The 15,440-nt window shown below is 48.8% G+C and overlaps 1 protein-coding gene across 5 annotated transcripts in view; it reads left to right on the forward strand.

Moving 5' to 3' along the window:
* LOC144179460 (vacuolar protein sorting-associated protein 26C) overlaps positions 1-15,440 on the forward strand; it is a 71,133-nt gene that overhangs the window by 41,007 nt on the left and 14,686 nt on the right. For all 5 annotated transcript variants that reach the window (XM_077707816.1, XM_077707818.1, XM_077707817.1 and 2 more), the window contains one exon: positions 3,814-3,939. In XM_077707816.1, the coding sequence (XP_077563942.1) occupies positions 3,814-3,939 (126 nt within the window). The remainder of the gene's footprint in view (positions 1-3,813; positions 3,940-15,440) is intronic.

Genomic DNA, 15,440 nt, shown 5'->3' on the forward strand with positions numbered 1-15,440 from the left:
CGGTGTTGGCGTGGGATAACTAATGGAATGGGCGCAACTTTCGCACACCGCGCGTCCCCTTCGGAAAGCGGTGTTTTCTCCTCCGTGGTTGGGCAGATTCGTTCGGCGGCATTTTTCGCTAACCGAGGAAACTGGGGAACAGCGAGTTGACAAAAAGGGCACGCTGCGTTTAAGACTTTATCCGAAACGTGGAGGCACGACGGTCGCCAGCCCTGCCATAGGCAGATGGCGGTAGCAACAGTAACAAATACCCGATGGCCATCTTCAACCTCGGTCACAACTAAAGCCCCTCCATTGCGTCCACGGCCGCTTTTTCCTTGGGTGGCGGCTGCACAGAGCAGTGCATACTCAGGGGCCTGAGTCACAACAACGGCGACATGACAGAATGGCGCAAGGAGAGAAGTGCCCTGGCTTTGGGAAGCTCACACTCGAAGTGGCAACACACAAACGAGGCCTTAATTGTGAGTCATTTTCTTCCCGTGGCCACTGATTTGTCCTTGCATGATCACTAAATAATCACTTCCTAATATTCACACGATGTCGCAGTAGCTTTATGTCTGTGAGCCAAAAAATTTATATCTCATTTTATTTCTAATGCAGTATTTGCGTTTGAATTGGTTTTTGAAAAGAGCGCCCACTATGAAGCGGATAGGTAACTTTGAGGGAAAACGTAAATTCAATTCGTATAAATGCCTAAATGTCCTATGATGCACAAGTTGGCAACGGTTACTCAAAGCGTATCGGGACAGCGTTAAGTACATGAAGAGTTACCGTGGTTCGGGAAGTACATGAACAGTTAAAGTACATGAAGAGTTAGAAATATATTTGTTCTCGCTGCAGTTCTAGTAGTTTAGTTGGCTTCATTGAGAGGCACGCAACTCCATGTGAGGTAGGCGCTGTAAGTTTTGTTGGCTCAAGAGTATCGTTCTCTCAATGCTCAATCAGTTTGGCATGACGAATGAGTCAGCAAAATGACCGAGGAATTATCATTGTAAACAACTTTGCCATTTTTTGCCAATATATTATGTCGTAGCCTGAAACATCACAGTCGCTGTCAACCGAGCGCTGTCCGTTCCATGCTGAAACATGGTAGTCTGTAGCATTTATGTTCCCGAGGCCATGCCATTACGCATGTTTTCTTGGTGCACTGCGAGCAACAAGATGCTCACTCGCTTAGAGCATCCACCCAAGCCTGGAGGCCATGTGCAACTTCCCTGTTTTCTGGTGGGCCAAGAAGCTTCCCAGCCAGGGGCGTAGCCAGGATTTATTTTCAGGGGTTGTTCTGAAGCCCCCCTCCCTCAACAGAAAAAAAAGCACGGTAGTTGGCAAGCATCCTTAAATGATGAAAAAATACATATTTGGTTCATTAAACAGACTGTAATTGTCCCGATAGCAATAATGCCAATCTTATCACAAACTTTAAAGAAATAATAGTGGCGACTCCCCAGCGACTTTCGTGCGGTTTCTCTATGGTACACAGGACTTTGTTCCTATGATTGGTGCCCAAAGACCTAAGCCACCGCCAAGGAACATGGTTGCGCGATTGTGGAAGGGCCTTTACTTCCATTGATCCTATCATGTGAATTTTAACGGGCAGTTAAAACACTTGAAACTCTGTTTTAGTGCTGGCATAAACTCCTGCCGATGTTACGTCAGTGCAGCGCGAAATTTGGAAATTTTTGTTGTTTGTTGCATTGCTTCGGTTGAGAAATGTCTTCTGTGTCTGGACTATAGAGCTGAGTGAGTTACCAAATTCAACCAGGTTGTACTTTGTCTTCAAAAGGTCCCTGAATGGATATTGGTGTTCATTATGACTGTATTTTAGTGCCAGCTGAAGTTGTTAACTGCACAGAAATCCGCAGACCGTGTGGTGCAAATCTGCGCCCGTGATACGGGACGTATACTGCACGCACCAGCACCTCGTGCAGGCATTGCATTAATGACCACAGTTTCATGTGATTACTTGCTTTGCTTCAACGTGCCAGGCATGGCGAGTGTGACATCCGCAATAAAACGGCGTAGGCCGTGTGAACGAGACTTTTCCTTATTTGATTGCTGTTGACTAAAATGCAGAAAAAAATGTTTTGCTTATAAGCGCGTTCTACTCCCGTACAGCAGCTTCCAGTGCAAGGCCAATTGAGCTCAATATGTGCAGTCTGCGCACTTACGTTATCTGTAGCGCAGGTCTTATCTTAAAAAAAAAAAAAACGACCGGCAATGAATTATGCATACAAGAAGCGCTATGTAACTAGCAATAATTTCAGCAAATACCAACACACAGACATCACGCACAAAAACTGCGCTGTTAACGCCTAAAATTACACGAACGTGGCAGGATGAGCCCTCACGCACAGCGGAATAATCCAGCCATCGGCATTTGTCAGGCCATGCCAGTTGGAATTTGTGCTTCTGTTTCGAGTCGGTAATGCAGTCCATCTCGTAGCTTCTATCAGGCCTCCGGGCGGACATGAGAAGCTGGTGCTTTCTAACAACGTCAATGTGGTGAACATTTTGGCACAGCCCAAATGTTGAGTCTGCTGTAATGAGCTCCGCCTTGGTGTTCTGATATGGTTGCATTATTGTCTGTCAAGTTCTCAATGCTTCGTGCATAAATGTCCTTAGTCTGCCTGAAGGCGTGGACTATATCCACCAACTTTTCTAAGGCGGCCATCCCCTTTAGGTGTAGGTACAGTCGAATCCCGCTACAACGAAATTGACGGGACGTGCAAAAATTTTCGTTGAAGCAAAAATTCGTTGAGGCGAAATCTGCCCCAACACGCCACGGAAGGGCAAGAAAAATAGCACGGTATATTTCCGCATCATTGGCAGCATAATACAATGTTTAGAAAAAAGAGTGACGCGCAGTAACGTCGTGTTTAGTCAGATAACAAACATACCAATGGTTATCTCTTTTTTTTTTTTACCAGCACGCAAAGAGCGCAATACTGAGGAGAAGGGGAGAGGTGAAGAAATGCAGGCGCAAAGCGTATTGCTGTACAACAAGGCGTTTCCACCGAGCTGATTACTTGCAGATAGCTGCTAGGCAGTTGGAAGCCCCCCTCTCGCTTGTGGCAGGAACGGCGCCGTTATCTTAATTATCCTCTGACTAATTATCCTCTGACTAGGCACGGCAGCAGCTGACCTTGGCAGGCTTGGCGCAGACTTGTTACGCTTTTCTGCGGGAGGCAAAAAGCAAAAATGCCCATGTGTACGAGATTGCGGCGCACGTTAAAGATCCTCAGGTGGTCAAAATTAATCCGTAGCCCTCCACTACGGCGTGCCTCATCGCCTGCGTTGCGTTGGCGCGTTAGACTCTATAATCAATCAATCTGTCATTCTTAAAAAAAGGCAGCATTTTCTTAATGGACAGGAGCCAAATTAAACAAAATGTGACAATCCTGTTGGCAGACTAACCAAATGAAAGTTGTTGAACCCTTCCAAATGAAAAAAAAAAGTCTTTCTGTGTTTACGTGAAAATAAACTTTGGAGGCGTAGAGAGGTTCTCACAGCCTAGATGCTCCATTGGAGCATAAAGTTGTGCATGTAACCTGTGCGAAATGGGAAGTACTTGGGGCCCCTTTGCTGATTTTGAGAATTGTGTCAGAGTGCGCTGTCAAAAGAAGCAACTTTCAGAACAGGCGTCTGCCATCTTCATGACATTTCGGGAAACAAACTAGGCATGCGTTGTGCTCAGGCCACGATCAGGGCTGAAGTGTGGGAGTAGTGATGCTGTGTCTCAGGGTGCGCCTCTGAACCTGCGATGAAGAGCCCAACAGTGGGGAGGAAGCTCTGTTGGGGGTTTTGGCTGTGCAGCCACGGAGATCCAGAACATCCAGATCGGGGAAGGGGACGTGTGCCGAGGCATCGACATCCCCATCTACATGGTCTTCCCCAGGCTCTTCACCTGCCCCACGCTCATCACCAACAACTTCAAGATCGGTAAGGCCTCAACAGGTGATGATGTTGTGGTGCGAGGACAGTTTTGGCCAGATGAGCTTTGGGCCCCTGGCAGTGGCATAATGGGGGTCTCAACAGCATGCCTTATGTACAGTCATGGACAATTCAAACGTGATCACGAAGATATGCACCATAATACTCAAGTAGCACCATTCCTTCTTCCCATGCAAGTCAAATTGATGCGTGGCTTCATTACAGTGACGAAGTCCGGAAGTGTGGCTCTCCATTACTGGACCTCCCCGAACAGTGCTCCTCTTTCACTTTTGCGTGTTCTGGTTCGCATTTTCATGTTTGCATTTCATTTGTCCATGACTGCACAGCTGTCAAGTGACAAAAGTTGGCGTCGTACCAGCACCTGGCTGCTTTTCCTTTGGCTGTGTTAGTGCAAGTGCACAGTTCTCCAGCATCGCTTGTCAGTAGGGGTGTGCGAATGCCCAAAGGTCACTTAATCGAATTCAGAAAGAAAGCCAAACATCGAATCGAAGGTCCTTGTTTTTTTTTTTTACAGGCATCGATGTTTCATACGTTTCTGTGCAAAAGCAGAATCTACTTCGCATGTTTGGGAGACGGGATGTTCTTTTTCAACCCGAAGAACGCACCTTTCAACTCGCATCGGTGGTACTCCAGTAGTCCAGAGCGGGCACGATATGCATTCGAGAGAAAAAGTAAACTGACTTGCACTGGAGTGGCTGTACTGCAATCATAGGCAATGACTTTAACTCAGAACAACAGGATGCGAAAACACGGCACAGTTACTATCATGAGCCATGACGAGGCCCTTCTTTGGAAGCACATGGGCAGCATTAAGCGTGAATAATACGCAGCAGAAGGAAAGCTCGCACTACAGTCACCATGGACAAGCCTGCGCTAACCACTGTGGTCTAAAAAACAAGAGTAACCATACACCAACTGCATTAACCCCTTAAAGGAGCCATGAAGACAAAATGCAAGTTTGTGTTATTCGAAAGATTTCGTGTTTTATAGTGCCCCCAGCGCTTGTCCGAATGCAAACGATGCTTTATTCACTGAGAAATTAATCAATTTAGGTAAAAATTTTGATTTTCCCGCTCAATCGTGCGTTTTCGTGGTCCCAAATGACATCACAAGAACCGACCGCTCTGCAGCCTAGGGTCCCTTGATTCACGCATCCGCTGTACAGGGTGGAGACATGTATGCGCTGGCGCCGCCATTTTGGTCCACTCGCTCGCTGACGAAACGAGTCATTGTATCAAAACCGTGCTAAAATTATCGCCGCAACGGGGTTATCTGGCGAAGTTTGAATCATCTTATCTGTTTCGCGTTGCTGGGTCTCGTGGGAAACGGGAACGACGTGTTGTGCACGTTGACCCAACTGCAGCGGCACGGGACCGTTCAAAGGGTGTCTCCACCCTGTACGTTGGTGCTGGCACTAAGGTACTCACGCGTTTGTTTACGTTACTGTACCTAAATGGCGCCACCATACCGTGGCGTGTCGTTTTCTGCCTTTTTTTCGTTTCGGGAGAAAATGCTTTCGTGAAACATAGTGCTCGCTCGACAAATATGTTCACGTAAGACACCGTCGCGTCAATCAATCGGCCAGTGTCGTCTGAGACAACCCCAAAGCCCCGCAGTTCTGTGCAGCTAAACAAGCATAGTGCGCGCAGTACCAACAACAGCAGTACGAAGCGGTACTTCTATGTTTACATGTGCTTTCGTAACTTACACTTACCACCATTCTTACGGCTTTAAAAAGAATGTGCCCTAAATTTAAGCGCGAATAGCTCGTTCGGCAAGCTTGTAAGCTCTGCCTAATTTGCGTTAACTTTCGCCGGCCTCCGCCAATCGCAGAACTGGCTCGAATGACATCATAGGTTCGGTTGCGGGAAATGAGCTAGTGGGTCGCATGGCCATTGCCTTTTTTCCTAATTATGTAGCTTATTTGAGCGAAGTTTACGTTAAAAGTGGTGTCAGTATGATTCTGACGAGGCAATCTTTTGAATGAACCAAACTTGTGTTTTCTCTTCATGGCTCATTTAAGGGCTTACGATGACCTGAGCTCATCATGAGCAGTTGCCAGTATTTTGCTTATGACGAGCTGTGCTCGTCACGGCTCTTTTGCAATGCTACAAGAGGCTCTTGATGAGCCCAGCTTGTCAAACATTGCTTTCCTATTTACAACATAGATGGCAGCATGGGTTCCACCATTGGCGCTTGTATTCAACGAGTTTCCACCCTAGATGGCGGAACGGGTGGTTTCTTTCCCGCACGTTTTACAAACATGGCCTCATCTGTGCGGCGTTCTGGTGCGAAAAAGCTGTCATCTTCAGATGATGAAAGTGAGAGTGATGAGGATATCGGCTGTGTGTTTGATTCTTCAAGTAAAAAAATTCCCCCGCATTTCCCCGAAGGGGAGTATGAGGAAGTGCGAAGCACGGGGTGATGCTATGAGGGGGAGTTTGTTGAAGTTTGGTGGCATTTTGCCCGTTAGTTACATTAACACCCCCTCGTGATCACGTTCGGCTTAACACGCCTCGTTTGTCCCTCTGCGGAAATCTTGGTGAATTAACGTGTATGTTCGAGAGGAGGAGCGCACTGCAACGCAGCGCTCCGCAGCTGCGAAGCGCCGACCGGAGTGAAGGGAGAGGAGGCGCAGTCACGTGAGAGAATGCAGAACTAGCGGGTTTGTAGTATCACGTGTACACCACGCAGTTATCAAGCCGCTATAACGCCGCTGAGTCGCCAACGCTTGCCGCTGACGACGTAGTTTGAATGCGTTTAAGATATAAGGCGCGTTACTAGCACTGATATCAGCGCTTCATTCTACTTCCGGTCACGCTAGCGTTCGGACGTGAGAATCATGAGCTCCAGCGGAGCGGTAATGGCGGCTCGGTTGAGCCGCGGAAACAGGCCTAACGGAAGCGACAGCGAAGATTATCAGGTAATACTGCCACAACTGCCCACCGGACGCATCGTTCTGAACACGTTGTTTTTGCACGGCGACGTGAAGGCCAGACCGTTCAAGGTCGAGGATTTCAGGGACGCTCTCACACGGACTGGTTTACTCCCCGAGGTTGTCGCCTTGGGGGCCTACCAAATCAACCATGTGTGGGCGATAACTTTCAACAGTGCCGAGGCGACGAAGAAGATGTTGGCTGTCAGCGAGTTTCAAGTCAAGGGCCGGCGGTGCCTCGTAATCGACCCGCAAGACCATCAGGTCAGACTCAAGCTGCACTGGCTGTTGCACGGCGTCGCCGACGAAGACATCCGAGCAGCGTTCGCGCCGTATGGCAAAGTGACTGAGGTGAATAGGGAACGCTGGCGCGTCCAAGGCGTCGCTGACAAAGGGTCCACGACTAGGTCAGTGCTGTTGAAGCTGAAAAAGGGCGCCAAGTTGGAGGAGCTCCCGCACCAGATAAGGGTGGCTGGGGAGCTCGCTCTTGTGGTGGCACCTGGCCGGCCCATACAGTGTCTTCGCTGCAACGGCCAAGGCCATGTGCGGCGTGAGTGTAAAGTGCCTCGGTGTGCCAAGTGCCGGCGTTTCGGGCATGGCGAGGCGCAGTGTGTGCCTTCATACGCGTCGGTGACGGGGCCCGCGGACATCGAAGGAGCGTCCGAGCACCTTATGGACGTAACGGAAGCCGAGGAAGCTGCTCAAGGAGCTGGTGGTAGCGACCCCGTGGAAGCTAGCCCCAGCACACCAAAAGAAGTGGGACTCGGCCAGGAGGGGGAAAATGACGAGGTCGCTCCAGCAGACGCGGCAACCATGACAGAGACCTTCGGAAAAAGCGCCGAAAATCGCTCTGAAGCCGAGGCCGCGGTAGCATCGTTGGAAAGACAAACAGAAGCAATGGAAACCAACCGAACTGAGACTGCGACGGGGTCCGCCAAGCGCCCACACGTCGATTCGGAAGAAGGAAAAGACAACGCAGCTGGGGACGCCAACATCGGAGAGCCACCAGTGAAAGCAACGCAGACGCGGCGGTCGACGCCGAGGAGCCGGCCTCCTGAGCGGCGCCCATCGGAAACGCCACCCCAGACGCGGAACGCAGGGGACAGCGCAGTGGCGGGCGGGAGCGCCTAGCCGGGCGATAGACGCGAAATGTAAGCGCCACGCTCTCGTCCTCTATGTGATTTAAAATGTCTGAGGAACCCACACTGAACGTAGCTACACTCAACGTCAGGGGTTTGTCGGGGAAAAGGAAACAAAGCCAAGTGCACCGATTGATAACGGAGCGTGACGTTGATGTGTTGGCAGTTCAGGAAACTAAAGTTCACGGGAAGGAAGAGACTGAAAGCATGGTGCGGCGTTTCACGTCGAGGTACTACGCGTGTGTTAGCCATGCAGTCGGTACTTCGGCGGGGTGCGTGCTTCTTGTGCGAAAGGTGCCGGGTTTGATCGTCCAAACCGTAACGTCGTGTGTGTCAGGAAGACTGGTGGTTTGCGACTTTTCCTTTGGTGGTCACCAGTGGCGAATTGTGTGTATTTACGCACCGACTTCAAAAGACGAGCGGGTCAACTTTTTTGCCTATGTACGACAGCACCTTTGTAATGATAGGCAGATAGTATTATTAGGAGATTTTAATTGCGTATTAGCCGCACGAGACAAGGTAAGCAGCAGGCCTTTTAAGGATGCGAGCACTGAGTTGTTGTGTAGGCAGATTGCGGAATTCGGGTTAGAGGATGTAGCGGAATGCATGGAAGGTGGAAGAAGTGTGCAATACACTCACTTTCAAGGCACAAGCCATGCCCGACTGGACAGAATATACTTATCGTTAGACATGGTGCCAAAATGCCACAACTACATGGTTTTGCCACTGTCCTTTACTGATCATTGTCTTGTAGCATGTAGAATAGGGTACAAAAAACGGCGTAACACTTTAACGTGGGAGTTGTGGAAGCTAAACGAGACCATTATTTATGACGAAAATTTCAGCGAAGTAATAAAGGACCAGCTTAGCAAAATAGAAAAAGGGAGCCACAATACGTTTTCAGAAATATGGGAGCTCGGTAAGCAAGCAATTAAAATTAAAGCTATTGAGCGGGCCAGTTGCATAAAGTATGAGCAAAACATGAAGGAAACGACGCTACGAGCAACATTGAACAAGCTGACGGAGCAAGAAAGCTCAGCACCAGGTGTGTTCGAAGACGACATTAGGCAAATTAAACAAAAACTGGAGGTTATTGACGAGGAACGCTATCACGGAGCACTCGTACGTGCAAGAGTTGACCAAACGAAAGTCGGTGAACGGCCTACTAAGAGGGCCTTGGGACTCGAAAAAGCACATGCTAGGCGAAATCATATAGCCGAAATAGAATGGAACGGCATAACATCTGGAGATGACAAGCACATCGAACGTGCTTTCTTCGAGTATTATCAAACGCTCTTTTCTTTTCGGCCTGTCAACAGTGAAACCTTTAAGAAAGAATTTTTAGACAACATGCCGAGGCTCGACAATGAGACGAAGGATTGATTGGAGCAGTCAATAACATCAAAAGAAGTAGAAGAAGCAATCGACAATCTAAACCCAGGGAAGTCTCCCGGCCCAGATGGTTTAAGTGCGGCATTCTACAAGGCGTTTAAAAGTGAAATAGCGCCGTTGTTAGCGGCGGTTTTCAACGAGGCTTATGATTTGAACTCTCTGCCAATGTCCTGTGGATCAGCTCACACCGTTTTAATTCCAAAAACAGAAGATATAGGAAAACTTAAGAAAGTCACAGCATACAGACCTATCTCACTTACCAATGTCGATTATAAAGTATTTATGAAAATTCTCGCCAATAGGCTTCAAGGTGTGATACATGAAATAGTAGGCCCTCATCAAACATGCGGCATACGAGGACGGTCCATATGCACTAACATTCATAAGGCTAGGTGCGTGCTTGAGTGTAGTGACGCCACGCGAGTGCCTGTCGCTATGCTCCAGCTCGACCTTGAAAAGGCATTTGACTGCGTGTCACATGAATTGTTGTTCAGTATTCTGGATCATATTAATGTTGGTTCTGTTATCAAGGAGGGGGTGGCGCTCGCGTACCGGAATTGCAGTACGCGGTTGATTGTGAACAAGACATTGAGAGCACCCATTAAAGGAGCCATGAAGACAAAATACAAGTTGGGTTTATTATGAAGGCTGCTTAGTCCCGATAACAATGATAGCAGTGTCATCGAAATCTTCAAACAAATAACGGAGATATGAAAGAAAACGTGTGAAGCAGTCGCGACCCCCTAGCCAATTTCCCGCAACTTTTCTATGACGTCACGGAACCTTGTTTGTGCGATTGGCGGCCGCCTAACTCACCTGTCGCGACGACACATGACTGCACATCGGTAATGGGGCCTCTAGTTCCATTTGACCGCATCACTTGAATGCTAACGTGCAGTTAACGCACTGAAAATTATGTTTTATTGTTGGCCCGTATGACGTCATTATTGCTCATAACGCGTCACTGTGGCGCAAAATTTGAAAGTTTTTAAATACTTCTTGCTTTTTTTTCGTTAAAAAACATCTTTTGTGGCTCTAATGGAGCTGAGTGAGATACTGAATCCTCGTTCTTTCAAACTAACCGAAGTTGTATTTTCTCTTCATGGCTCCTTTAACGTGCAACGCTCTGTGCGCCAGGGCTGCCCGCTCAGTCCACTATTGTTCTGCATTTACATTGAGACGTTATGTTTGCGAGTTTTAAAAGATGTTGATTTTCGGGGGTTCCGCCTTCATCAGTCAGAAGTCAAGCTTTTGGCGTATGCAGACGACATTGCTGTACTCTGCGAAGACAAGTTCAGTATTATGAGAGTAGTGGACATAACAAAGCTATTTAGTGCAGTTACCGGGAGTTCAGTCAATTGGGGAAAGTGCCTAGGGTTGTGGCACGGCGAATGGCAGTCAACCCCCGGCACTTTTGCCAACGTCAGCTGGGTAACGACCCCAGTGAAGTACCTCGGTGCCCCTTTGCAGTTCTATAGGGACAGTGAGCCGTATTGGCGTGAACAAACCCAGGAGATTCGTGCAAAGGCGGATAAGTGGAAGGGGGCTTTTTTGTCAACATTTGCTAGGGCAACGGTGTGCAACTTGTTTTTCATTTGTAAATTGTGGTATGTAATGCAGGTACTGCATTGCTCTCGAGCGAATGTGCAAAAGCTGCATCGGGTGTTTGCGGTTTTTGTGTGGGACTCAACCTGGGAGAGGTGCAGCCGCACCAACCTGTTTAGGAGAGTGAAAGATGGGGGACTGGGGCTGGCGCATTTATTTGTGCGCCAGCTGGTCAACAGATTCCTTTTCTTAAGGGATGTAAGAGACCCCTTTCTTCGAACAGTATGTCAACTGAGGCTGGGCAGGGTACTTCCTGACTATGTTGTCACCACCGAGTACCTGTCGGGGGGTATTTTTGGATTTTTGAAAGAAGTAGTTGGGAGTGTGAACTTTTTGAGTGCACGTTTCTCTAAAGATTATTTAAGCACAGTGAAGCGGAAAACCTTGTACAATGATATTGTGGATGTTGTCTTCCCTGTGCCCTTGTACAGAGCTATGTACTGTGGAGGACCCGGCCAGGATGTGCTCAAAAGGGTGAAAAGAATGCAAGTACAGCCTGGAGTAAAGTCTTTTTTCTTTCGGCTACACACGGGAACATTATTAGTCCGGACTTTTATGGAAGTAAGGGGGCTTTTTGTGCCATGGGGGACAGATTGCTTTAGCTGCAAATCGCCGGAGACGATAGACCACGTTTTTTTGTATTGTTGGGAGGGTGTATATTTTTGGGATGTGTTACAGAGGACACTTTGCAAAGACTTCCCGCTAAACCCTCATGGCATACGGTATCTCTCCGTAGACAAAGAAGGTGGAATGCCTTATGACTTAGTCATGGCGCTGGGCCTCCACAGCATATGGCGCTCACGCACAGCAAGATTGTACAACGACGTAGATGCCCGATCCGCAAAGGAGTACTTCAGAGGAAGTGTAGGTCGTTATGTGGAGGTAATTAAATCTCAAGAGGTATCGCCTGTGTGGCTGCCAAAGATAGAGCAGCTTACGTCATTGAAAGAGTTTTAAAGGACATCACTAGGCCTAAGTCGGGCCGCCTCACCACGTGTTGTCGTATATTATTTACGCTGTTGATCTGTGATGTGTTGTGAATTGTCGAATCCAGGCAATAAAGAAAAAAAAAAGCGTCCGTGGCTTAGTCGGTAGAGCGTCGCGCTGCGGCCGCAAAATCCTCGGATCGAAACCTGGCGCCGGATGCTGTTTTTTTTTTATATAGTGTAGTGGCCTGGCTGGCGCGCCGAGAGAGGGTGTTGCGAGCTGGAGAGTAGTAAAGGGGCTTTAGGAGAGTAGGCGAGGGGGGAGAGGAGGCGCTATGCGAGCGCCCTCACGCGTCGGAAATCCGGCGCCGTTGCTAGGCACGATAGCTAGCTCCGTTGCTAGGCTGCGGACGGAGGACGGCGGTGGAAGCAGGAGTAGGCCCGCCTAAGAAGTGCTTCGCACTTAAAAGATAGCGATGACGTTTTTACGGACAGCGACTCCAAAGGGGAAGACAGCTGCTATGGTACGATGGAAAGTTCCCGTGAATGGTACCGCATAGACCCCGAGGAGGCTCTCTGCATAGTGCCGCGCTCTGAATGCTACCACACAGATGGTCGCCTCACCTAGCTCCAGGTGAACTATCGAGGAAAAGTGCGTTATCTGTGCGGCAAACTTTGTGGGGGTACAGAAATTTATTTGTGAAAACATTTGATATGCCCCAGGTATAGCGTATTATATGGAGTGGAGAATGACCAATAAAACTTTATTATATGGCATAAAATATTTTAAATAATATCTTTTTGCTTTGAACACGTTACTGAAGCATATCACATATTTAAAAAAAATTGGCCATTTTAGAATATATATAATTCTTTCATTTAACGATAGCGGTTAACCCTTTTAACCCTTAAGGGGTTAAAAACAGCCAGAACCACTTTTGATTTGTAACTAACGGCAGTGGTCTATACCTGAAGCTGTCCTGACATGTAAACATGTGGTCGCATAATTCAAAATGGCGGAGACTGCCCACGGCGACGGCTCGAAAAAATCTCTTACTGACGCAATCGCAGATTGCCGTGCAGCAAGATAAAATTTACGGCCTGTGCAAGGCGCACTTGTCGAAAGCGCCATTTCGACGAAACTTGCCGAGCAGACGTTGTAGCAATGCATTAGCATGCGCTGACGTCTCTCACTTTTGCAAAGCCAGGGAAGTTCAGAAACTCCACTTGGCCATTAAAAAAAAAGTAGATATTTGATTCGCGAAACACATTGTTTGCGCAAGTACTATTCGATTCGTATTCGAATACAGTTAAAACTCAATGTGACGAAGTCCGTAAAATTCGTAGTTTACTTCCTTACATTGAAATTTCGCTACATTGAAAATTGAAATTCGCGGCTATAATGAAGTGTTCATCGCGTGAAGCGTTTCCTGCAAACGAAAACGTGGTGCGGCGCACTTTCTTTCTTTCGAGGTTTTGAGGAAGGGGGGGGGGGGGGGGGGGGGGGGGGGGGGGGGAGAGGAGAAAGGGACCCGAAACTGTCTGACTTTGCTTGTCGACACCTCATCAGGTCAGTGCGGCGCACTATTTCTGTTTCTGTCGGACCTTAATTATCTATGTGGGCATCAGCGTGAACCGCATAGAGCGTTTTCTCCCCGCAAAAAGGCGCCCCGCAAGGAGGAGGAGGAGGATAAACATCTTTATTGTGTAGTAAATTTGTGTGGCGTCTTCTGGAGGTGGAGTCCTCAGTCCAGGACCCCATATGCTTTGCCAGCCGCTACAGCCCGCTCCACCAGTCGAAGCTGGTCGGACAGGCATGAGCTGGACAGGGCGCGCGAGGTGGATGTGTTCGGGAGAAGGCACAGTGCGCGCTTGTATGATCTTCCAATTATTGTATTCACGCATTCTTCTTCGTGCTTGTTGAGCAGAGCATATGGGACTGCGTAAGTGATGCGGGAAATAATGAAGGCCTGCACGAGACGTAGCACCGCATGCTCCCCAAAGTCAAGCCTCTTCGTGATGATCCTGCACAGCATATGAGACACCTGGTCCGTAGTGTGTTTGAGGCGAGTTACGATAGTGGAGTTTCGTTTGTCGTGCTGGAAGATCATTCCAAGGATCTTGATTTCGGGTGTGGGGCGAATAGTGTGGCCCTCTAGGTGTATTTCGACCGGTGGGAGTGGGTCCCGTTTGGGTCTCCCTGGTTGGACCACAAGGAGTTCCGACTTTTGTGGGGCGCAAGAGAGTCCGCAGTATTTGGCGTACTCAGTGACCACATTGGCCGTTTCTTGAAGGCGAGCTTCCATGTCCCCCCATGAACCTGTGCCTTTCCAGACTGTCACATGGTCGGCATAGATACCATGTTTAATTTTTGGAAGAGCCGCAAGGCGTTGTGGCAGTTTGATTAGGGTGATATTAAAGAGCATTGGTGAGAGTACTGCTCCTTGTGGAGTGCCTCTGCTCGCCAGGTTGCTGGGGTGGGACTTTGCTTCACTGACGTGAATCACCGCTTGCCTGTTGGTGAGGAAGTTTCGCACGTATGCATACGTGCGTTCCCCGCAATGCAGCTCTCGCAGGTGGGCCAAAATGACTGAGTGAGACACATTGTCAAATGCCCCCTTGAAGTCCAATGCCAGCATCCCTGTGGGGGAGTGCCGGGTGGCCGGGGTCATGACCTGTTCTTTGATCTGGAGGATGTCCTGGGTGGCGAGGTGAGGTCTGAAGCCAAACATAGAGGCCGGCATGAGATCCAGATCGTCTATGTGACGCTGGAGGCGAGCGAGGACGATATGCTCCATGAGTTTTCCGACACAGGATGTTAACGAGATAGGTTGGAGGTTGTCAATGGAGGTGGGCTTGTTCGGATTTGGAATGAGGTGAACGTTGGCGAGCTTTCATTCGGCAGGAATGTTGCCCTCTCGCCACACTCTATTGAGGCACGCGGTGAGGTACACGAGGGAGTCGTCATCGAGGTTGGCTAGTAGCCTGTTGGAAACTCCATCGGGACCTGGTGCAGTGTTTTTCCGCAAGCGAGCCAGTGCCGCTCGTACCTCCGAGATGAGGATGTCTTGGTCCAGTGTGGGGTTTGGCTCGCCATGGTAGTCTATGTGGCGCTTTTGAGGGCCAGGTGGGAAGAATTTTGCCTCAAGGTTTGTCAGAAGTGTGTCTGTTGAGTGCTTGTGCAGGAGGGCCTGTAGTTGGTTCAGTGACGTTGTCTTCGAGGTAGAGGGGTCCAGGAGGTAGCGAAGAATTTTCCAGGTTTTTGACGTGCTCACATGATTACCCATGGCGTCACAAAGGGAGAGCCAACTCTCACGGCAAAGTTCACATGCGTATTTTGCCGCCTTTTCAGTGAGCTGTGGAATGCGCTTGCGGAGTTTTCTATTGTGTCGTTGTTTTTTCCAGCGCTTTTGAAGGCTGCGTCTAGCTTCCCAGATGTGTAGAAGGTGTGTGTCTACGCAGGGATTGTCGGTACTTGTATGTAACTTGTAC

The sequence above is a fragment of the Haemaphysalis longicornis genome, unplaced genomic scaffold (genome assembly GCF_048455015.1).
Source record: "Haemaphysalis longicornis isolate Haplotype H1 unplaced genomic scaffold, Haemaphysalis longicornis Haplotype H1 scaffold_4, whole genome shotgun sequence".
In the NCBI taxonomy this organism is placed as follows: Eukaryota; Metazoa; Arthropoda; class Arachnida; order Ixodida; family Ixodidae; genus Haemaphysalis; species Haemaphysalis longicornis.